Source organism: Pongo pygmaeus, chromosome 18 (assembly GCF_028885625.2).
Source record: "Pongo pygmaeus isolate AG05252 chromosome 18, NHGRI_mPonPyg2-v2.0_pri, whole genome shotgun sequence".
NCBI lineage: Eukaryota > Metazoa > Chordata > Mammalia > Primates > Hominidae > Pongo > Pongo pygmaeus.
The window spans coordinates 34327451-34352709 of NC_072391.2; the positions used below are offsets into that span (position 1 = coordinate 34327451).

Here is a 25259-nt window from a genome sequence, read left to right on the forward strand (position 1 = left end):
GCTTGCATGCCCGGTGATTCATGATGGTGCGTGGAAACTCTTCTTCTGATTCCAGAGCCAGAGAACAATCTCAGAGGATAGAGTGTTTTTTCCCTCTAAACTCTCCAATGGGCTGAAATCCCCTTGTTCAGTGATTGGAAATTGACACTGGGTTTCTGCCGTTGCTGTTTCCTGAGTGACTGTATTGTTTGCCCTAGAATTTTGATTAAAGAACATTGTTTACTTTTTCTAAATCGGCCAAGGATAATAATATCTGTTTCTGAATATAAACTGAGTTCTGTATTCAGAGGATTTTTAAAATACATATATTTTGACTCTTATTATCGTCATATATGTTGGTCATGACAAAGTGAGGGGGTAGCCTTTTTTTCCCTAACAGGGTGTGTTTACTTTTGACCAATATCTGTGGTTTTGTTTACAGATTCCCACGGAAAATTCATTATTTCCCTTCTTATTACAAGAAGGTAAGTTTAGCCAAAGTCTTTTTAGAGAGTGACTGAGCTGGAAAGCACGGTACAGAGTAGAAGCCCAGCTTAGCGGCCTTTTGTCCTTTTCTGTTCTGTGTCACCAGCCGCTCAGTGTGGCGGGTGCTGCTTCACCTGCTGCTGCATTTGCTGAACAGTTATCCTGCCTCTTGCTCTCCCATCTCAGGTCTATCCAGCATATACAAGGAGGGTGGGGGCAAGAGAAGCTGCACTTTTTCTAAAGAAGTGTGGCCTCTCGGACATTATCCTTGGGAAGGTAGGTGAAGATAAATAGTAAGTTCTCTTCTGTGGCCACCCTCACAGCTCTGCCTGGCAGGTCGGAGCCAGCCTGTACAGACCCTTCTCCATGGGGCCAGGCCACCTGGGGAGTGGCCTGGTCACTGCAGACCTCTCAGGCTGTAACTGTTGGATCCAAATGCCCAGGTGGCAGCCCCCACAACTACTTAGGTAGCAGACAAGAGACCTGAGTACTTTTGGGGTCTTGATAGCTTGTAGACTTTTGTTGGGGAAATAAGGGTGTCATAAACACCACTGGCTTGGGAGCTGAGTCCTCCAGGCCCTGCCACCGACTGGCTGTGCGCCCCTGGGCAGATCATTCACCTGCTCTAAATTGGCCTCTTCATCTGCAGCGCAACCTGGGAACAGTCACTCCTGCCCCACAAGGCGCTTGATTTGCAAGGCTGGTGGTATGGTGGTGGTGGCTCCTGTTTTTGTTAACACACGGGCAAAGATCAGCAGTCATACTTATGAGCATTTTTGTGTTTCTGCAGATAGGGGATTTGGCCGACCCAGAAGGTAAATAGTTCTTGGACAAACAGGTATATACACGTGTACATAGAGCAAGTGGAGGGGCTGGGCAGAGCCCCCAGGCTGGGTGACCTCTGTGCCTCCTTCCATGTTCCTCCATTGTCAGGTATTACTAGGCAGGAGCACAGCTATCAAACTTAACACAGGAAGTTTTTATTTTAAAATAAACATCTTTTAAACACTTGCAGCCATCTTTCATAGCTAGCGTATCTTTTAATATTTTGTAACCTTACATGTGATTAAAGTGTTGTCCAGACTCTTTGTTTTGAAATAATCTTAGTCTCTCATGGAAGTTGCACAAATAGCTTGGAGGGTTCCTGTGTATCCTTCCCCAGCTCTCCCTAATGATGGCATCTTAAATAACAACAGCACAGTGATCAGAGACAGAAAGTAGACATCGGTGTAACACTAAAGGCCTTAGTCAGAGTTGACCAGCCCTACATGCACTCATTTTGGGGGGTATGTGTGTGTATAGTTCTATGAAATTTTGTCATTTGCATAGATTTGTGTAACCACCAACACAATCCGGACACAGAACTGTTTTTGCACCCAGATCAATGCTCTTCTGCTTCCCCCTTCACAGTCACACCCTCACTAACCCCTGGCAAGCACTCACTGGTCTGTTCTCCATTATGATAATTTTGTTGTTTCAAGAATTTTCTCTAAATGGAAATTTATGTTGAACATCCCAAATCCAAAACTCTAGAATTCAAAATGCTTCAAAATCTGAAACTTTTTGAGTGAGGACATGACATTCAAAGGATGGAGCATTTTGGATTTGGGATTTGTAAATTAGCGATGCTCAACTGGTGAGTGTAATGCAAGTATTCAAAGATGAGAAATCTGAAACCTTTCACATCCCAAGCATTTTGGGTGAGGAATACACAGCCTGTACTTGTAAGTGATTTTAGGTGGCCATAGATGGCCATTTGTTGGAAGGGACCTTGTTCGTGCTGTGCTGTGGCTCATGATCCAGTCTTTGAGGAAGGCACCTTCACTTGTACCTCCCTTCTTTGAGATTCATGGTGCACATTTGTATTCTTTTTTAAATTTCTTAATTTTTTTTCGAGCCTTGCTCTGGTGCCCATGCTGGAGTGCAGTGGCACAGTCAAGGCTTACTACAGCCTCCACCTTCTGGGCTCAAGTGATCCTCCTGCCTCTGCTTCCAGTGTAGCTGGGCCCACAGGCATTCGCTGCCACACTTGGCTAATATTTTATTATTTTTTGTAGAGATGAGATCTCACTATGTTGCCCCAGGTTGGTCTCAAACTCTTAGGATCAAGTGATCCTCCCATCTCAGCCTCCCTAAGATTACAGGCATGAACCACTGCACCCAGCATCACTACTGCATGTTAAAGATTCTGAGAATTCCTGTGGAAAAGAAATTTGACTTTGCTTAACGTAGCTCCCCATAACTGTTTTCTTTTTGCTTTTGAGACGGAGTCTCGCTCTGTCACCCAGGCTGGAGTGCAGTGGTGTGATCTTGGCTCACTGCAACCTCTGCCTCCCGGGTTCAAGCAGTTCTCTGCCTCAGCCTCCCAGGTAGCTGGGATTATATGCGCCTGCCACCACACTGGCTAATTTTTTTGTATTTTTAGTAGAGATGAGGTTTCACCATCTTGGCCAGGCTGGTGTTGAACTCCTGACCACCCGCCTCAGCCTCCCAAAGTGCTGGGATTACAGGCATGAGTCACCATGCCTGGCCAACCCTTTTCTTTTTTTTTTCTTTTTTAAAAAGTATTTATGTATTAATTTTTCTCTTTTCTCAGACTTTGCAGGAATGAAAGGTCCCTCTTCCTTAACACCCCTGTATGAGCCTCTACACTCTACAAGGGCTTCTGAGCACAGCAGGCTGCGAAAGGCTGATCCTAGCACATATCACTTGGAAGACATTTTTAAAACTGTAATTGTATTTATTTATAGCTTTAAAACTATCCATGTTCTTAGGCCAGTTAATTAATTAAAAACAAAATAGGTGATGCCTCAAGTCCCCTGAGCCTGTGGTGTGGTGGGTTCTGGGTTCGGAGTGGAGGCACCTGATGGTCTAGTTCAGGTTCTTTGTCCCTTGTGGGGAGTGGGGTCCACATCAGGCCACTGGAGATGAGCAGGCGATGCTCTGTTTAGCAAGGCTGAGAGGATCGTGGTGAACTACAGATATAAATTTTCAAACAACCATGGGTATTTCAGATCGCTTTTTAAAAAATTCAACACAGAGCCAGGTGCAGTGGCTCACACCTGTAATCCTAGCTACTCAGGAAGCTAAGGCAGGAGAACAGAAATTCGAGACCAGTCTGGGCAACATAGTGAGATCCCATCTCTTAAAAAAAAATAGAGCCGGGCGCAGTGGCTCACACCTGTAATCCCAGCACTTTGGGAGGCCAAGGCGGGTGGATCACGAGGTCGGGAGATCAAGACCATCCTGGCTAACACGGTGAAACCCTGTCTCTACTAAAAATACAAAAAATGAGCCGGGTGTGGTGGCGGGCACCTGTAGTCCCAGCTACTCAGGAGGCTGAGGCAGGAGAATGGTGTGAACCCGAGAGGCAGAGCTTGCAGTGAGCCGAGATCACACCACTGCACTCCCAGCCTGGGGGACAGAGCGAGACTCCATCTCAAAAAAAAAAACAAAAAAAAAAAAACGTAGAAATTGGCTGGGCATGATGGCTCACACCTGTAATCCCAGCACTTTGGGTGGCTAAAGCAGGTGGATCACGTGGTCAGGAGTTTGAGACCAGCCTGACCAACATGGTGAAACCCCGTGTCTACAAGAAATACAAAAATTAGCCAGGCATAGTGGCGTGCGGCTATAATCCCAGTTACTCAGGAGGCTGAGGCAGGAGAATCACTTGAACCCGGGAGGTGGAGGTTGCAGTGAGCTGAGATCGCCACCACACTCCAGTCTGGGTGACAGAGAGAGACTCTGTCTCAAAAAGAAAAAAAAAAAACCTAGCTGGGCATGGTGGTGCACACCTGTAGTCCCAGCTGAGGCAGGAGGATCACTTAAGCCCTGGAGTTTGAGGCTGCAATGAGCCTTGACTGTGCCACTGCACTCTGGGCCTGGGTAACAGCAAGACCCCATCTTTAAAAGAAACAAACAAAAATTCCACACATATTTGGCCACTCATTTGTCACCTTAAGCATGTTCACTTTGTTGCTTTATACAATCTAACATTTCCTAAATGTTGTGAACTCATAATTTTTGGAAAATACCTGCATCTGAAATTTTACAGAGTTCCAGATGCAATGGGATAAGTGCATTTTAGTGTGTTCATTTGAACGGTGTCCCCAAGGTGAGTCCAGTTCAGCCCGACTCTCCCGGGGGCTTTTGTGCAGTCTTCATTGTTGAAGGGGACTCCCTCTTTCCCTAAAGCTTGCTGTTGGAGACAGCTTCCCCTGCCCTCAGTGGCAGTGTGCTGCTTACCCCTTCCTTTTCTTTGGACTTGCAGGGTTTCTGTGTTGCACTGAGACTGGTGGCCTGTGCACAGAGTGGCCACGAAGTTACTTTGAGCAATCTGAATTTGAGCATGTCGCCACTTAAATTAGTGAGTGTCCAAGTCCTTCAGGTTCACATTCTTCTAATAGCATGTGTGTGTGCATGTGCATATGCATGTATATCTCCATGTTTCCTCTAGCCCTCCCTTTTTATTGCAGTGAAATTCACATAAAGAAAATTAATAATTTTAAAGTGAACTATTCAGTGGCATTTGCTACATCCACAATTTTATACAATCATGACCTCTATTTCCAGAACACTTTCATCACCTCAAAAGGAGACCCCATTTGCATTAAGTCATCACTCCTTGATTTCCCTGTCCCAGTCTCTGGCAACAACTAATTTTATTTCTGTCAATGGATTTGCCTATCTTGGACATTTCATATCAGCGGAATCATATAAATGGCCTTTTGTGTCTGGCTTCTCTCACTCAGCATTGTGTTTTCAGGGTTCATCCACTTTGCAGCATGGATCAGTGTTTCCTTCCTTTCTGTGGCTGAATCATAGTCCATTCTGGGGATAGACCACTTCTTTATCCATTCATCTACCTATGGACAGGTGGGTTCTGTCCACCTTTTTGACTTTTGTGGATAGAATGTGCTATGAGTATTCATGTACAAGTATTTGAACACCTGTTTTTCTTTTTCTTTTTTTTTTTTTTTTCGAGATGGAGTCTTGCTCTGTCACCCAGGCTGGAGTGCAGTGGCACAATCTCTGCTCACTGCAACATCCATCTCCCTGGTTCAAGCAATTCTCCTGCTTCAGCCTCCTGAGTAGCTGGGATTACAGGCTCACACTATCATGCCTGGCTAATTTTCTTGTATTTTTAGTAGAGATGGAGTTTCACCATGTTGGCCAGACTGGTCTCGAACTCCTGACCTTAGGCAATCCACCTGCCTTGGCCTGTTTTTAATTCTTTTAGTTAAAAACGCCTGTTTTTAATTCTTTTAGTTAAAAATGCCTGTTTTTAATTCTTTTAGTTAAAAACGCCTGTTTTTAATTCTTTTAGTTAAAAACGCCTGTTTTTAATTCAGTACCAGGAGTGGAATTGCTGGGTCATGTGGTAATTCTGTGCTGAACTTCTTGAAGTGTTCCTTTTTTTGCAAGCACTTTGAAATGTGTATCCTTTTCAGCAAACCCACCTTACTATGATTTAATTCTGAGCCAGCCACAAAGGAATGTTTCTCTCTCTTCTCAGTATGACACCAGCATGATGGTCACGCCCCCCTCTGCAGAGGCCCACTGGGCTGTGAGGGTAAGTGAACGGGACAGCTTCTTGGCTGTCTTCCAGATAGAATTGGTCTAGCAATTGTTCTAGAATTGTTCTGGAATTGTTCTACTTTGATGTTGTTCAGAGCATTTTATAGGATGATTGTGTCTTCTCTTCTGTCTCAGTGTGAGTGGCCACAGAACTTGGATGAAACACCTCTTCAAATGAATATCATTTGTTTCTGTTCTTTTTTGAAATGGAGTCTCACTCTGTCACCCAGGCTGGAGTGCAGTGGTGCAATCTCAGCTTACTGCAACCTCCGCCTCCTGGGTTCAAGCAATTCTCCTGCCTCAGCCTCCCGAATAGCTGTAACTACAGGTATGTGCCACCACGCCCGGCTAATTTTTTGTATTTTTAGTAGATATGGGGTTTCACCATGTTGGCCAGGCTGGGCTTGAACTCCTGTTCTCAAGTGATCCACCGCCTTGACCTCCCAAAGTGTTGGGATTACAGGCGTGAGCCATCATGCCTGCCTGGATGAACATCTTTTGAAGAGGCTGTGGCCTTTCACTGAAATTGGGAGTTGCCTACCGGGACAGTTAGCTAAGTGTCAGAAGTTGGATTCTTAGAAGGCTGAAGTTTAAGTCTTGCATCTTTAGGTCACATTCTGTGGTTTTGGTGCTTGTGTTGGTTATTCAGAATAGAAGAGGAAATGGTGAGAGCTTGCAAGCACATGGACCCCCAAATATGTTCCTTGCTTTCTTGTTTATTTCCAGCCACTTTGCACATTACTATTCTTCCTGATGTTCTGATTGCTTTGTGGAAACCTTCTCTCAGGATGAGATGGAGTTTAGCTCTCGTTGCCCAGGCTGGAGTGCAATGGCGCGATCTCAGCTCACCACAACCTCCGCCTCCCACGTTCAACAGATTCTCCTGCCTCAGCCTCCTGAGTAGCTGGGATTACAGGTATGTGCCACCACGCCCGGCTAATTTTGTATTTTCCATAGAGACGGGGTTTCTCCATGTTGTTCAGGCTGGTTTCGAACTCCCAACCTCAGGTGATCTGCCTGCCTCAGACTCCCAAAGTGTTGGGATTACAGGCATGAGCCACCACGTCCAGCCTGAAGTGTTACTTTTAAGACAGAGGATGCTGTGGCTGGAAAGATGTGCCACTGCTTCCAGAAAGATAAAAAATGAGGGCTGTCTTCTCTTAAGTATGGAATTCCTTCTAAAGGAAGTGAGCGTGGTCTCCCCAGATAACGTGAGGCCTCTTTACCCTCCCTTTATTTTCAGAGGACTGTCACATCTTCTCACTGTTAAGTGCCTTAAATCCTGATGTTGTGGGAAATTAAGGGACCGGAGAGACCGAATGGAATGCAGGAAAGTTTATTCTTTTAAGCTGTACACCTGCTCAATGGACTTACATCCAGAAAGTCTGAGCATAGAACAAAGAAAACGAGTCCCTTTTAAGCATTCTTGAGGTGGGAACTACGTGAAGCAGGAAGCAGGCTTACAGAATCAAGAAAGGCTGCTGTGACACTTTTGCAACATGTTTTACATCTCTGGGAAAACTTGGTTTGCAGCTTATGCTTATCTGTCTTGTGACCTTGCAGCTGTGCAGGGAAGAAAGGAACAGGAGCTTACAGAGCCTACAAAATAAGTGGAGAGTAGATACAGTTAGTGTTTCTTAGGACAGGAAGTTAATATTCTCCTTTAACTTTAACTTCGGTGCAGCTACTTAAATTCTTTTCAGCCTTAGTTAATACAGCAATTCATTCTATGAGCTATTGTTATTTATCTTACTATAACCTTTATTATATTACTTATGCTATTATTCTGTTATTTTCTTAATTTCCACTTCACTGACATTATTAACACTCTTGCTATAAAATACAGGCAGACTTATCTCCCCTACCCCCTACCCCAAGCACTTTCGTCTTGTGTTTACACGGTTGGCTTGTTTTCTTCTTGGAAAGATCGTGGGCTGAGTGGGAGCATCTGTGCAGGGAGAGGGCATGAAGAGGTGTCATGTGACTGAGGAATCATGAAGTCACCTCTGTAATTGAGCATTTTGCCAGTGGCAATCACGGTGGTGAAGGATTTCTCCCTGTCAGCCAGCGGCATCATGCAGACTTTGAAAAAGAGCTGATTTGTCACGGGAAACGGTGTCCAGGAGATCTTATTCCTGAAAATGTGCTGGCACTTTTCCAGCAGGGGTTATGTCCAGGCCTCACTGAAAGAACTGAGACTGAGAGCCCTGGGGACCTTGCAGAGAGGAGTCAGGGAGCGTGGGACCAGGCGCTGTAATTGGGGTGGACTGTGGTAAAGAGAGATTCTGCATTCCATCTACAGCCACAGTCAAAAAGAACAAGCCTGAAGGGCCAAGTGTTTGTTTCTGTTGTGAACATTCCTGGGCCTCTCACAGCACTGAGTCAGCAAGTCTGATGGCCAGAGAGAATCCTAGGCACCCTCGGCAGACCTGGTGTGCTCAGCTTCTCAGCATTGACAGCTGCGAGGGTATGCAGTGTCTGCCAGTGAAGAGGGTACTGTCTTTTTCTTCTCTTTTACAAATTAAACGTTTTCTTACTGTGGTTAAAAGACACATCACATAAAATTTGCCATCTTAACTATCTCTAAGTGTGCAGTTCAGGAATGTTAAGTACATTTACATTGTGCAGCCAGTACCACCATTCACCTTCAGAAATTTTTCATCTTCCCAAACTGAAACTCTGTACGTGAACCCCCCACTTCCCCAACCCTTGGCACTCACCATTCTGTTTTCTGTCTCGATAGATTTGCCCAGTCTGGGGACCTCCTATAAGTGGAATCATGCAATATTTTTTTTTGAGATGGAGTCTCGCTCTGTCCCCCAGGCTGGAGTGCAGTGGCACGATCTCAGCTCACTGCAACCTCTACCTCCCAGGTTCAGGCGATTCTCCTTCCTCAGCCTCCCTAGTAGCTGGGATTACAGGCGTGCGCCACCACACTCACCATACAAAAAAAAAAAAAAAAATTGTATTTTTAATGGAGACGGGGTTTCACCATGTTGGTCATGCTGGTCTCGAATTCCTGACATCAGGTGATCTGCCCACCTCAGCCTCTGAAAGTGCTGCAATTACAGGTGTGAGCCACTGTGCCTGGCCTTTTTTTGTTTTATATTTTTAGAGATGGGGTCTCGCCATGTTGCTCAGGTTGTTCTCAAACTCCTGGCCTCAAGTAGTCCTCCCACCTGGGCCTATCAAAGTTTTGGGATTACAGGTGTGAGCCACTGCGCCAGCCTCATACAGTATTTTGTGTGTGTGTGTCTGGCTTATTTTACTTAGCATGATGTCCTCAGAGATTTTCCACATTGTAGCATGTGTCAGAACTCATTTCCTTTTTGTGGCTGAATGATATGATCCACTGTCTGGATCTACCTCGCTTTGCTTAAGCATTCATCTGTCGATGGACACTTGTTGAGGATGTTTTCTTAGTGCTCCCACCGAGCAGGTGGTGGGAGGTCTGCTCTCCCTCACTCCTGCTTGCCATGGGCCTTGTTTCTTTTGGAGGGCAGAACAGACTGGAAGCTGTTGCCTCAACCCCACTCATTCAGGGTTCCTTTTATGTGCTGTCTGTGCTGTGTCTTTCAGAATGGCAGGAGCTGTGACTCCGCATCATAAATCATGCACCTTCTTTCTGTTCCTGAGGAGCTTTTCCTATTTATGTATTCATTTATTTACTGTAGAAACTGAGGGCTTCCTGTATTTAAAGTTGATTTTGATAATTATTTGCTTAAGCACTAACATCTACTCAGGCTTTTGTCTTTCTGTAACTAGTGGGCTCCTTGGAGGAAGGTGAGAGTGATCTTTGTCTTCCTGCAGAGACACTGCCCTGGTGCTGGGGCCTCTGCCCCACTCGGGCAGTGGCTGGGATGGAGAGCAAGACCTGGGCCAGGGCCTCCCTCCTGAGGACCTTGGCTCCCAGATTCGAGGTTGCCAGAGCGCTGTTTCCTTCAGGAAACCAAGGGTTCCGAGACTGTTCTAAGATCATCTTGTGCTTTTAGCCAAGGGCGATGATGTGTCTGTGGCCCTTTTCACTCAGCTTTGGGTTAGAGCTCGGTCTAGACACTCACAAGGTGTGCTCGCTTACTCACTTGGGCTATTTCTTTCTAACTAGGTGGAAGAAAAGGCAAAACTTGATGAGATTTTTGAAAGTGTCTTACCCATCAATGGTTTGCTCTCTGGAGCCAAAGTCCAGTCAGTCCTCATGAACTCAAAGCTGCCTCTTGATGTCCTGTGCCGGGTAAGTGGGCTGCGGGGCTTGGTTCTTCCACACTGGGTGCCACAATTGGGCTTGGGCATTACCATTGTCCCTCCCCACAGTGCTTATGAGGCTCTTGTTCTGTTCTCCCTGTGCCGTCAGAGGTGTCATCAGTGCTTATGCGGGTCCAGCACTTGCTCAGTCAGGCTGGCTCAGGGCTTCCCAGGGTGTGGCTCATAGTGCTTACTCAGTCCCTGGGGAAGGTGCCAGAATCCTTCCATTTCACAGATGGGGAGGCAGTCTCAGAAATGAAATTGCTGCCTGGGGCTTGGGAACCAGTAGAGCTCAGCCTTAAGCCCCCCACCTGGGCTTTCCCCCTCTCCATAGTGCTGAATGAGGGAGTATCTGTATCTTTTTATTTTTTGTGTGTATTGGGGTTTTTAGATATGGGGGTCTCACTATGTTGTCCAGGCTGGTTTTGAACTCCTGGGTTCAAGCCACCCTCTCACCTTGGCCTCCTGAGTAGCTGGGACTGCAAGTGTGCACCATGCCTGGCTCTTTTCTATTCTTTCTTTTTTTGTGGGGGGGATGGAGTCCTGCTTTGTCACCCAGGCTGGAGTGCAGTGGTGTGATCTTGACTCACTGCAACCTCCACCTCCCAGAGTCAAGCAATTCTGCCTCAGCCTCCCGAGTGGCTGGGACTACAGGCACCTGCCACCACTCCTAGTTAATTTTTTTTTTTTTTTTTTTTTTTTTGTATTTTTGTAGTAGAGACAGAGTTTCACCATCTTGGCCAGGTTGGTCTTGAATTCCTGACCTCAGATGATCCACCCATCTCGGCTTCCCAAAGTGCTGGGATTACAGGCATGAGCCACTGTGCCTGGCCTCTTTTTTATTCTTAATTATTCTTTTTCTTCCTATAAAGCTCAAGGTAAAACTATTTTAAACTCTACTGCAACTCTAGGAAAAATGTTATGCGTTCTCTTTTTTTAAAAAAAAAGCCTCAATTGGGCTGGGCACGGTGGCTCACACCTGTAATCCTAAAACTTTGAGAGGCTGAGGTGGGTGGATCGCTGGAGGTCAGGAGTTTGAGACCAGTCTAGTCAACATGCTGAAACCGCATCTCTACTAAAAATACAAAAATTAGCTGAGTGTGGTGGCACATGCCTGTAATCCCAGCTACTTGGGAGGCTAAGGCAGGAGAATCACTTGAACCCTGGAAGTGGAGGTTGCAGTGAGCTGAGATTGCACCACTGCACTCCAGCCTGGGGGACAGAGTGAGACTCCATCTCAAAGCAAAAGAAAGAAAGAAAGAAAAAAAAAAGCTTCAATTTAAGCCAGGTATGGTGTCTCACACCTGTAACCCTGGCACTTTGGGTAGGAGTCTGAAAAGAAGGCTGTCCTGTAACACCCACCTGGACATAAATATCCCAACCATTGGCTGCCAGGCTCAGTGGAGGAGGCATAGATGTGTAGCAGAGACTCACTCAGTAAGTAGCTGTTTTGGGCTGGCTTCTGCTTGCAAGGAAGGTCATGCAGATTTCCCTGAATGTAAGGGCAGCCTTCCCTCAATGCCCACCCGTCTGAAAGCACACCTTAGTTTCTGGTTGGTCTGTGCTCTGAAAGGAAAACTCATTTTCAGGTTTGTTTTCAACGGGAGAAAAAGATGAGGTTGCTTAGAACCTCAGGAATTGAGCTTGCTGGGGTAGAGACCAATACGTTTCTTAATATAACTGCATTCTTTCACTGACACAGCCCTTTGTAATATACCATGACCAATGCTCCATAAAGGCACACAGAGGGCTTTCTCCTTCATCTTCATGGCTGCTGAGTGTTCTAAGATGATGGCGGCATGGGACTGTTCACCCTTTGCCCGAAAAATGAGCATAGCTGCTCTTTCTGGGTTTTTTTTGCTGTGACAAAGCCACAGGGAATGACCTTTTAAATATTTCTTTAATATTTGTAAAGCTCTATTGCATGGTATAGTCATAGAATTGGGTTTCTAGGATCCAGAGTTAAGTCTTAGATATTTTGTACACTCTCTTCTACTTTGATTGCATAAGAGTGTTTGTTTCTTACAGCATCATGAAATATTGTGGGGTTTTTGACAAGTGTACATTTCCATTTCTTTTCAAATTTATGAGCTACCTGCTTTTATTCATCAACTTTTTGTCTATTGTGTTGAATACCTGAAATCGTGTTAAAATTGATGTCTTTAGGATGTTGCAAAAAAATTTTAGGTTATTTTTGTGTCTTTTAAAGTCTTTTAAAGTTTTTCTTAAATAATGTTTTACATATTTCTTGAAAATTTCCTCCTAAATGTATTTATTGTAGCTTTTTTTATGTCATCTCCTCCTCCATTATATTTGTTAAATTTTTATTGGTTTTCTATATGAAAATCATTAAAAATTATACTATGGTAAAATATGCATAACATAAAATTCATCATTTCAATTCATTATGAAGTGTACATAAAGTGATGTTAAAGTACATTCACATTGTTTTGCAACCATCACCACCATCTGTTTCCATAACTTTTGTTATCCGTCTCCATATCTCTTGTTAAACAACACCTCTTTATTTCCCATTCTGCACTGTGTCTGAGAACCACCATTCTACTTTCTGTCTGTATGAATTCTACCATTCTAGGTACATTATATAAGTGGAGTCATACAATATTTCTTCTTTTGGAATCAGCTTATTTCAGTTAGCATAACATCCTCAAGCTTCAGCATGTTTCAGAATTTTTTTTTCCTTTTTAAGGTTTAATAATATTCCATTGCATGTAAATACCACATCGTGTTTATCTATTTATTCATTGATGAAGATGTGGGTTGCTGCCAGCTTTTGGCTATGGTGAATAGTGCTGCCATAATCACAAGCATACAAATATTTCTTCACTCCCCTGCTTTTAATTCTTCTGGATATATATTTAGTAGTGGAATAGCTGGATCATATAATTCTGTGTTCTAAATATGGAACATACATTTTATGGCTTCTTTTTTTCAAGAAATGTTCACACTGTTTTCTATAGTGGCTGCACCGTTTTACATTTGGACCAGCAGTAAAAAAGCATTCTTATTTCTCCTCATACTTTACACCTATTTTTGTTATAGGGGTTATGTTGTTGTTTTTTAAATACTAGCCATTCTAATGTGTGTATGAATTGGTATCTCAATATGATAGAACATTAATTTTTATATTTATTTTACAAATGGGTTTATTTTCTATCCAGCCACTATGCTATATCTTTGTATTTGTTGAATGTCTTGGGTTTCTAGGTATATTATATTATCTGCAAATAGAAATTATGTTTGTAATTTTTCTGGGGAATCATGTTTAATAATGCTGTATACAATATGCAAGACACTTCTAAAAAGTGTTCAGATAGTAACACATGACATCAAAATGTAGTGTGAGCAGGATTGAAAATCTAGACATTTCTAGAATTATGTCTGGGAATGTGACAAAAGACATTTAATAGAGAAGAAAGTTGGCTTGAGGAAGGGCTGGAAGCTCAGCCTTACAACTACAAAGTCAACTTTGACTAGTTACTCATGTTCTTTGTGTCTCATAGATCTCATTTGAGAAACAGGAATAATAACACATGAGGCCAGCTGTGGTGGCTCAATTCTGTAACCCCAGCACTTCGGGAGGCCGAGGCAGGTGGACCACCTGAGGTCAGGAGTTTAAGACCAGCCTGGCCAACATGGTGAAACCCCGTCTCTACTAAAAATACAAAAATTAGCTGGACGTGGTGGCGGGCACCTGTAATCTCAGCTGCTTGGGAAGCTGAGGCAGGAGAAACGCTTGGACCTGGGAGGCGGAGGTTGCAGTGAACTGAGATCATGTGATTGCACTCCAGCCTGGGTGACAAAGCGAGACTCTGTCTCCAAAATAAAATAAATAAATACAATAATAATAACACATGATTTATTTTATTGTTTAGCATGTTGAAAGACGGAAGAAATACTCTGACTTGGAAGTTAAAATATTTATCAGTGCAGTTAACTGAGATAACAGTAATAAGAATATGGCAATTATTGGAGTGGATTTAATAATTTATTTAGCAGGCCTGTCGACATTTTAATCCTGCAAAAAATTAAACCTACATCTTTCTGTTTACTCTTTGTAAAACTATTTAGTCGCTCTCTGTTGCTTAATTACTAAAACCTCCTAATTCTTAGTAAGGTCTTTCTAGGGCAACTTAAACTTAGTCCCTAAACAAACTCTTCCTCAGGATTCCCTCCTTTAGCTCCGCCCTTTTCTCCTTACCTTGCCTGGTGCAAACCGCAGCTGTTCTCTGCTTCTGTTTGTCTTATGTGTTTGTATAGACATCTGCCTTTATGTAAATCTTACCAATTATTGCTGTGAGATTTTCCTCAAAACGTGAACTCTGTGATTATTTATTTGAGATCTCCCATAATGTTTACCATATTATGGGCACTCATTTGGACTAATAAACATTTTCTTTAAAAGTACCAGATAAAAAGTTTTGAAACAAAGCCAACAAAGAGGAATTATTTATAACACATATTAAACTACAGTTGTTTGCTGAGCATGAAACACTTGAGATTACACTTCAATAGAGTCAGTGCTCTCAAAGTATATATATATATATATATATATATATATATATAGGTTTATTTATTTATTTATTTTTTTGAGACAGAGTATCCCAGGCTGGAGTGCAGTGGCGCGATCTCGGCTTCCTACAACCTCCACCTCCTGGGTTCAAGCTGTTCTCCTGTCTCAGCCTCCCAAGTAGCTGGGATTACAGTTGCGTGCCACCATGCCTGACTATCAAATTATATTTTTAAAATGTATTTTTTTTCAATTTACCTTAAGCAATACACTGTTGTAAAAATTAAAAAAAAATACTATTCACAATAGCCAAGACATGGAGTCAGCCCAAATGCCCATCAACAGTAGACTGGATAAAGAAAATGTGGTACATATACACCATGGAATACTAGGCAGCCATAAAAAGGAACAAGATCATGTCCTTTGCAGAAACATGGATGGAGCTGGAAGTCGTTATTATTAGCAAAATAATGCAGGAAGAGAAAACCAAAAACCAAACACTGCATGTTCTCACTTAAAAGTAAAAGCTGAACGATGAGAACACATGGACACATGAGGGGAACAACACACACTGGGACCTGTTGGGGGTCAGTGGGAGAGAGAACATCAGGAAGAACAGCTAATGGGTGCTGGCCTTAATACCTGGGTGATGGGTTGATCTGTGCATCAAACCACCATGGCACACGTTTACCCATTCAAGAAACCTATACATCCTGCACATGTACCCCAGAGCTTCAAATCAAAGTTGATTTTAAAAAGTAAAAAAAAACCCAAAAACTAAAAATGGTGGTATTTGTGGTTCAATAATTCATAGAAAACACACACAACACGCAAACAGAACCTGATCTCTTAATGGAGTTATATTTTGCTCTATTACTTACACATTATAAAATATGGATTCATGGCATCATTGTCAAAGGCTTTTCCATCTATTCCCAATGCACATCCATTGTTGCTGATTTGTTCATTTTCATACAAAGCTAGAATGAAAATACCTTTATGCTCATGCTATAATAATTTTTGACAATATGTCTTGAGTTACCCAAAAGGAAAGGGAGTTTTTTGTTTTTCTCATGTTTCTGAAACTTGGATCAAGTATCTCCAGCAAATAACATCAGAGGAGCCAAGGGCATGTGTGTGCCTGTGAATCACTCCACACGTGTCAGGCAGGCCCTGGGCTGGAGGGAGACCCCAGGTGTCTCAAAAAAGGGAAGTTCTGTTCTACTGCACCAGTCTGCCACACTTTAGATTGTTCTGTGATTCTGTGTTTCTCCCAGGGTCAAAAGGAACTACGGACACATAGGGAATGAATTCTGAGGGCAGACCTCCCCCCATTTAGCTACCACCATGTGATTCTGCCCATGTGCACACATGCACACTAGATGATAATGTGCTCACACCCCTCTTAGGACCAGGCTCCACACCCACAAATTGTATTCACTTTACGTTTGCTCCTAGAGTTTTCAGCCAAACACAATTGGCTTATTGTGTTTGGCAGATTCCCAGACCCTGAATCTGTGGGAACAACGTGGTCCATTTACTCACCTCAGCTTCTGAGTCACTTCATCATAGTCTCCTCTACCTGCATGGACAAAGAAATAAGCCAGAGCATAACCCCTTCTAGGCCAATATCTGTGGCACAAATTAGTCCTTCCACGAACTCTGCACAATTTTCGGCCCATAAGTCCTGTGAAACTAATTGAAAATTTAAGCTGTTTGATACTCTAAATTATTCTGAGCCATAAAGGAATGTGAATACAAGATCTGGGTCATATGACAGCAGCAATAACCAAGGCAGCTGTAACCTTTGTTTTTCTGTTTATGAATTATACCTACTTCCACACCTACATTCTTTTGTAAAGTGTTGTAAATGGCTGAAGTGCCCCATGCAAGACCTCTTCCCTTCACTGTTGATTTTCATTATTGATCAACCTCCTTCTTACCTATGGCCATTACATTGTCTTAAGATGGAATGTTAAATACTCTCTTAGGTTGAAAAGAAAATGAAAACCAGTTGTAAGAAAACAAAAACAAAAACAAAAACAAGAAGTAGGAAAAATAGACTATATCTGATTAATTCGTTGTAAATCTTAAACCAGACTTGTATAGAAAATGTGATAATCTTGTTAAATTACTTTTTTTTTTGCCTGTAGAAGCAAGAACTTAACTTTGACCTAAGGAGCACTGACCCCATTTCTCTAGAGCCTTTGTCTCCTAGATGACTATTCCTAGCTTTTCACTTGAATAAACTCGAAAACTGGATTTTGAGCCTTTTGGTTATTTCAGATTGACAGTCCTTCATAGCATCTTTCTCTCTTCTGCCTTAATTTACTTTCTGACTAAATCCCCTTTCATGTGCACACATTGTACCTGCCACCACTCTTCAGTTGCTTGATTCCGATGCCTACTGGAATTCAGATGTCCATGAGTTCAAGGTTATAGCCTTAGACTTGGCTGTTGTAAGGGCAAGTACAAATTAGAAATAACAGATATAATTCTCCAACTTGAAAATAAAGAAGTAGATTTTGCTCTCCTTTTCCTTAAATGATTTAACTTAGAAAATTTTGATATGTAATTTTTTTCTCTGTCTCTTTGCAATATATGTAAATCATTTTAATAGTTAAATAGGACTTTGGCAGACTTTTTAACTTAGAAATGTCTTTCATTAGGATCTAGAAACATTGCTTTGAAATGTAAATAGCAAAAAAGATAGTACCCTATGTCACAGTTTCTGTTGGACAGTAGGTACCTGCATTCAATAGACACTTGGCTTCAAGTTGCAAAACTATCTTTTTTAATGAAGACAAAGAAAGGTTATTCTTTCATTGAATTTAGCCAATTTATGTTCTCATTGAATATGCCCAATATACAGATGGCCTCCTCTATTACCAGGTAAAGTTATAAACTATATATGACAATTCTGCTGTTAATTTTTCTACCTAAGGAGTAAATATGGTGATTTTTCTGTTTTTGTAATCTCTTAGCCGATTGCCTGTGTTGCCTATCACATTCTGGTTTAATTATGTAATTAAAAAAATTTCTTTCTTTTCTACCATTGTAGAGTGTCTCTGAGTTTGGAGATAATTTTTTTTATTATTATTTTTATTTTTTGAGACGGAGTCTATCTCTGTCGCCCAGGCTGGAGTGCAGTGGCACAATCTCGGCTCACTGCAGTCTCCACCTCCTCAGTTTAAGCAATTCTCCTGCCTCAGCCTCCCGAGTAGCTTGGATTACAGGTGCTCGGCACCACGCCTGGCTAATTTTGTTGTATTTTTAGTAGAGACGGGCTTTCACCATGTTGGCCAGGCTGGTCTTGACCCCTGGACCTCAAGTGATACACCCACCTTGGCCTCCCAAAGTGCTGGTGTTACAGGCGTGAGCCACTGAATCTGGCCAGATAATTTTGTTTTTAATTCTATTTCCCAAACACTGTACAGAATTACCAGACAGGATGTAAACATATGAGGTGCCCACAAAGCTTTAGTTCAGAGAGGCTTTTTTCTCTTTGGCTTGTACCCAAATCTACAGGCAGAATGTTTCTCTGCCTATTTGTGATACACAGTCTCTTCCAGAGCAGTTCAACCAGATTTCTAGAAAAATAGCTTCACAGCAGTGCAATTTGTCATTTCGGCTCTATCTTACAATGCACTTGGCATCTTCAGATCTGAAAGTAATTCAAGCACTATAGGGCCCTGAATCCCAACCAGGCTGGCTAAAGTTTTGTGAGTTTTGTTTATCTTTTCAAAAAACTAACTTTTTAATGTTCTTTTTAAATATTTTCTAAATTTTTATTTATTTCTGCTCTGATCTTTATTATTTTTTTCTCCTAATTTGGAATTTGGTTTGCTCTTGCTTTTCTAGGTCTTTATGATACATCAGTAGTTTATTTTGAGTTTTTTGTTTTGTTTTCACTTTTTTTGATGTAGGCACTTATTGCTATAAACTGTTCTTAGTACTGCTTTCACTGATCCATAGTCTTGGTATGTTGTATTTCCATTTTCATTTGTTTCAAACAAATTTTAAATTTTCTTCTAATTTCTTTTTTGACTCACTGGTTATTCAGGAGCATATTTTAATTTATATGTGTTTGTATAGTTTCCAAAGTTGCTTTTGTTATTGATTTCTAGTTTTCTATTATAGTCAGAGAAAAATACTTGATATAATTTAATTTTGGGAGGAAATATTTTAAGAGTTACTTTGTGGCCTAACATATGGTCTATCCTTGAGAATAATCCTGGTGCTGAGGTGTAGAAATTGTATTCTGTAGCTGTCGGGCGAAATGCTTTGTAAATAATCTGTTAGGTCTATTTGGTCCGTGGTGCAGATTAAGTCTACTGTTTATTTGTTGATTTTACTATCTGGATGAGCTGTTCATTGATGAAAGTGGGGTGTTGAAGTCTCCAGCTATTATTGTATTGTGGTTGATTTTTCTGTTTAGGTGTAATATTTGCTTCATATATCTGAGTTATCCAGTGTTGGGTGCATATATATTTATAGCTGTTATGTCCTCTTCCTGCATTGACCACTTCGTCATAATATAATGACTTTTGTTGTCTCTTTTTATAGATTTTTGTCTTGAAATCTGTCTTGTTTGATATAAGTATAGCTATTCCTGCTCTTAATTGGTTTCCTTTTGCATAGAATGTCTTTTTCCATTCCTTTATTTTTAGTTTCTGTGTGTTTTTATAGGTAAAATGTGTGTCTTGTAGGCAACAGATTGTTGGGTCTTGTTTTTTTTGTTTTGTTTTGTTTTGTTTCCCCCATTTGGCCAATCTGTATCTTTTGATTAATTGGAGACTTTAATTTATTTACATTTAATGTTATTATTGGTAAGTAAAGAGTTATTTCTGCCTTTCTGTTACCTGATTTCTTGTTGTTTTGTGGTCTTTCCTCCCTCCCTGCCTGCCATTTATCCTGTCTTCCTTTTAGTGAAGGTGATTTTATCTGTTCTATGTTTTAATTTCTTGCTTTTGTGTGTGTGTGTGTGTGTGTGTGTGTGTGTGTGTGTGTGTGTGTGTGTTACAGGTTTATTAATCTGAGGTTACCATGAGGTTTGCAAATAACATGACCCATTTTAAACTGATGGCAACTTAACACTTATTTTAAAAATAAACAAAAAAGCAAAGAGAAAACCAGTAAAAACTACACTTTAACTTCATTCCCCTACTTCTTAAGTTTTTGTTGTTTCTATTTATGTCTTATACTGTCAATGTCTTAAATTTGTAGTTAGTATTTTTAATAACAGCAACAGCCTCAAAAAGGAAATGTAAGAGTTATGGCCTTAAAGAGGAGGTAGAAACAGTTATTATTTTTAATAACTATAGGTAGTTATAGAATAATTTTTTAATCTTCTGAAAATATGAACGGTGCTATGAAATTTTGTGTTTGTGTACTTAATATTATCAGTGAGTTTTGTACCAGGTGTTTTCTCATTTTTCATTAATGTTCTTTTCTTTTAGATTAAAGAACTCCCTTTGGCTTTTTTTTTTTTTTTTTTTTTTTTGCAGGACCGGCCTGGTGTTAATAAAATCCCTCAGTTTTGTTTGTCTGTAAAGATCTTTATGTGTTTTTCATGTTTGAAGAATACTTTTGCTGAATATATTATTCTAGGATAAAAGTTGTTGTTGGTGTTTTTTTTCAGCATGTTAAGTATATCATGCCACCATGTTCTGGCCTATGAGGTTTCCACTGAAAAGTCTGCTGTGAAACATATAGGTTCTTGTTTGAATGTTATTTATTTCTTTTCTCTTTCTGCTCTTAGGATTCTTTATCTTTGGCCTTTGGGAGTTTTATTATTAAAGGCCTTCAGGTAGTCTTACTTAAGTTAATTGTGCTTGATATTCTATAACATCTTGTACGTGAATATTAATATTTTTCTCTAGGTATGGGAAGTTCTTATTGTCCCTTTGAATAAACTTTCCCCCCTGAACTCTCTTTATCCCTCCTCTTTAAGGCCATACCTCTTACAGTTGCCCTTTTGAGGCTATTTTCTAGCTCTGATAGACATATTTTATTGTTTTTTATTCTTTTTTCTTTTGTCTCCTCCAACTGTATATTTTCAAATGTCCTGTCTTCAAACTTATGATTTTTTCTTCTGCTTGACCGGTTCTGCTGTCAAGAGACTCTGATGCATTCTCAGTGTCATTTGAGCGTTTCAGCACCAGAATTTCTGCTTGATATTCCAAAATCATTTTAATTAATTATATTTATTGGATAAGATTTTGAAATTTTTTTGTGTGTTATTTTGAATTTTGTCAAGCTTTCCCAAAACAGCTGTTTTGAATTCTCTGTCTGAAAGGTCACATGTATCTGTCACTGAGGAATTGCACACTGGTGTCTTATTTAGTTCATTAAATGAGGTTATGTTTTCCTAAACAGTCTTAATTTTTGTGAATGTTCATCGATGTCTGGGCATTAATGAGTTAGGTATTTATTTTTGTCTTTGCATCTGGGCTTTTTTTATACCTGTCCTTCTTAGAAAGGCTTTCCAAGAATTCAAAGGGAATGGAGTTGTTGTAATTTAAGTTTTTGGTCATTGCATTCACATCTGCATTAGGGGAATCCTCAACCCCAGTAACACTGTGATGCTTGCAGACTAGTAGAGACTCTTTTTCTCTTTTTTTACATTCTGCCAAATAAATGGAGTCTCTATCTATTCATACTGGGCTGCCTAGAGCTGGGGTAGGGGTGACACAAGTACCGCTGTGGCCACCATCACTGGGTCTTTACTGTTTCAGACCCAGCCAGCACAGGATTGGGTCTCACATAAGGCCCACCATGACCACTGCCTAGCTACTGCTGATGTTCACTCAAGGCCGAAGTTCTCTTCAATCAGGAGGTGGTGAATCCAAGCAGGCCATGTCCTTTCCTCCAGGGCAGTCAGCTTTGATACCCACTCTGGGCTGGAAAGTAACAAAATGCCATCTGGTAGCCAGAACATGGAGTCAGAAACCTTAGAAATTTACTTGGTGCCCTATTCTGCTGTAGCTTAACTGGCACTGAAGCCACGAGACAACATCCTTTCTCTTCCTTTTCTCAAGCATAGGGAGCCACTCCCTGTGGCCACCCCCACCCAAAGCCCACAGCAAGTACTGCCAGGCTACTGCTGATATTCATTAAAGACACAGGGCTCTTCTGTCAGCTATGGTGAACTCTGCCAGGCCTGCATCTTTCGCTTCAGGGTAGTAAGCTCCCCTCTGGCCCAGGGTGGTTCCAGAAATGCCATCCAGGAGCCAAGGCCTAAAATCAGAGACCTCAGAAGCCCTTGTTACTCTCCCTCTCTATGGCTGAGCTGGTAACCAAGCTTCAAAACAAAGTCCCCTTTACTCCTCTCTCTCCTTTCCTCAAGCAGAAGTGTCTCCACGTGGCTGCCACAGCTTGGATTGCACTGAGTCATACCTGAATTCTGCACAGCACTGGGTCTCACCCAAGGCCTGCAGCAAATACTACCTGGTCAGTGTTGATGTTTATTCAAGGCCCAAGGGCTCTGCAGTCAGCAGGTGATGAATCTTGCCAGAACTGGGTTCTTCCCTTCAAGGCATTGTTTTATCTTCTGGCTCGAGATGTGTCTAGAACTGTCACCCAGGAGCCTGAGTGTCCTGGAATGGGGGCCTCAGGACTTTTCCTGGTGCCATATTCTACTGTGGCTTAGATGGTATCTGAATTGCAAGACAATGTCTTCTTTACTCTCCTTTCTGTCTCCTCAAGTAGAAGGAAAAAGTTTCTCTCGGAGCTTTGAGCTGCACCGCCTGTGTCTAGGGTAAGGGTGATGTAAGCACGTCCGTGGCCATCCCTGTTGGCATCTCACAAGGTCACATGCACTTCAGATTTTCTGACACTGAACCTCGTAAAGCACCAGAATTTTCCCAGAAATTGCAGTCCCTGTGGCTTAGACTGCCTTTCAAGTTTATTCAGGGCTCCGTGGTGTTGGGGCTACATGAAACTCAGTTTTTGACCATTAAAATGGACAATTACTTTTTGACTAGGGCTATTCTGAGTGTTCCCTCTGTGGGCACTGGCTGAACTCTTCCCCATGTTGCTTTCTGCTATGACAGGCAGCACTGAGTTTTACTGCAGAGTCTCACCATCATTGCACTCCTCCTTCTGTAAGCACACAGGGTTGCCCTTCTTGCCAAGCTGATTTACCAGGGGATGGAGGAGAGGTGCTGCTGGCAATTCCAGGCTTTTTTTTTTTTTTAACCATCTTCAGTTCCTCTTTCCTTCATGTGATGTTAAAATCGGGTACTATGATCACTCTCTAGAGTTTTGATTCTCATAAAGATGCTTCTTGGTCAGGCTCAGTGGCTCGCGCCTGTAATCCCAGCACTTTGGGAGGCCAAGGCAGGCATATCACGAGGTCAGGAGATCAAGACCATCCTGGCTAACACGGTGAAACCCCGTCTCTACTAAAAATACAAACAAAAATTAGCCAGGTGTGGTGGCACGTGCCTGTAGTCCCAGCTACTTGGGAGGCTGAGGCAGGAGAATTGCTTGAACCTGGAAGGCAGAGGTTACAGTGAGCCGAGATTGCACCACTGCACTCCAGCCTGGGTGATGAGTGAGACTCCATCTCAAAAAAAAGAAAGAAAGAAAGAAGGAAAAGTTAAAGATGCTTCTTATTTGGATAGTCATTCAATTTGGTGTTCCATCCAGGAGATAATTGTTAGAGGGTGCTATGTAGTCATCTTGCTCCACTTCTCTGCAGCCATGTTGTTTTAATTAAGTGCCATATGTGAGGCTGAGGTGAGCCCAGGGTCAACCATGAGTGCTTCCAGATACATTCACGAGAGGTGAGTTTAGCTTTAGTTCCAAATAAAGATCATGGGGACTGCTCTTTTTGGGTCTGATATGGGCAGGTCAGGGAGGTCCATATTCCCATGGCTGCAGCAGAAATTGCTGGTGTCTCTGGCAGAGGAGAACACCAGAGTGTTGGAAAGGGGAAGCTCACATTTTGTTTTTTATACGGGTTTGTTGTTTCTGAACCACTCCTATGATAAAGGACAGAAAAAGGTAGACTTTATCTGCAAGTCTAGGTCCTTCTGCCTGTGGGTTTGGTGATACAGGGGAAGGAGTTTTGCTGATGCTTTAAAGGCATATTTTCAAGATGCAGGAGTAATTTGTGCAGATTATCACACGTAGCAGGGGATCACACAGAAGGAGGAGAAAAATGAAGAACTGGCTTATTCTGAGGTGAATGTGTCTCAGGTCAAGGACTGTGTCCACTTTGCCTTCTGAAATGCCGTGTGAAGAACTTGAAATGCTCACTGCTCTACTTGTGATGTTCTTGCCTAATCAGTTTGTTTTAACTACTTTCCCTCTTTTCTTCTTACAATAGTCAACAGACTCTGGGAAATATTTCTTTCTTAGATACCAGAGCTTTCTCTTCATTCTCTACATCCCAGCTTCTAATAAGCCAAGAAAAGTTGTCACCATGAATTTATGACCTGCAACATTACAAATTTTCCTTTTGAGGCTGTTGAACATGGGAAGTTGTGGATGCCCAAGATCCCTGTTAGAGATGGGATCAGGTCCTTGCATATCAGTGAGGAAGGAGACAATATACTATTAGCTTCCGTTAACTCTACGCAAAGCAAATTATAAAAATGCACATTTAGTGAGAATGGCCTTTATAGCCCAGGAAAACTCAGAAAGTACTGAATAAGAAATAACTAGGCACAGTAGCTCACGCCTGTAATCCCAGCACTTTGGGAGGGCGAGACGTGAGGATCACCTGAGGTCAGGAGTTCAAGACCAGCCTGGCCAACATGGTGAAACCCCATCTCCACAAAAATAACAAAATTAGCTGGGCATGATGGCGGGTGCCTATAATCCCAGCTGCTTGGGAGGCTGAGGTTGGAAAATTGCTTGAACCTGGGAGGCGGAGGTTGCAGTGAGCAGAGATCGTGCCATTGCACTCCAGCCTGGGTGACAGAGTTAGACTCCGTCTAAAAAAAAAAAGAAGTAGCCTCTCTAGGATGCTAAAAATAAACTTATTTATAGACATCATTAGAGATTACAGAACATGGGAGATATTTGTTGCTTAAAGTTTGCTTAAAACTAATGTTTCTTTATGACTAGACTCAGATTAAGTTGACTCTTTTTTGAGTTAATAAGAGCACAGTAGTGTTGTATCCCCCTGTGAGCATCAGCACCTGACACAATTTTTTTTTATTATAGTTGATGTGAATTTTTTTTTTTTTTGAGAGGGATTCTTATTCTGTCACCCAGGCTGGAGTGCAGTGGCATGATCTCAGCTCACTACAACCTCCGCCTCTCGGGCTCAAGCGATTCTTGTGCCTCAGCCTCCCGAGTAGCTGGGATTACAGGCTCACACCACCACGCCCCGCTAATTTTTGTATTTTTAGTAGAGATGGGGTTTCACTATGTTGGCCAGGCTGGTGTCAAACTCCTGACCTCAGGTAATACACCCGCCTCGGCCTCC

General features: G+C 42.0%; 1 protein-coding gene across 1 annotated transcript in view; it reads left to right on the forward strand.

The window, feature by feature from the left end:
* The window catches only part of LOC129015221 (amiloride-sensitive sodium channel subunit gamma-like), a 99645-nt gene that overhangs the window by 54473 nt on the left and 19913 nt on the right, over positions 1–25259 (forward strand). Inside the window, exons 1-6 of the mRNA XM_063654977.1 lie at positions 4719–4834; positions 5234–5343; positions 5984–6040; positions 6181–6373; positions 6772–6961; positions 10151–10276. Coding sequence (XP_063511047.1) covers positions 10241–10276 — 36 coding nt within the window. The 5' untranslated portion in view covers positions 4719–4834; positions 5234–5343; positions 5984–6040; ... (1 more) ...; positions 6772–6961; positions 10151–10240. Of the gene's footprint in view, positions 4835–5233; positions 5344–5983; positions 6041–6180; positions 6374–6771; positions 6962–10150; positions 10277–25259 lie in introns of the transcript that reaches the window.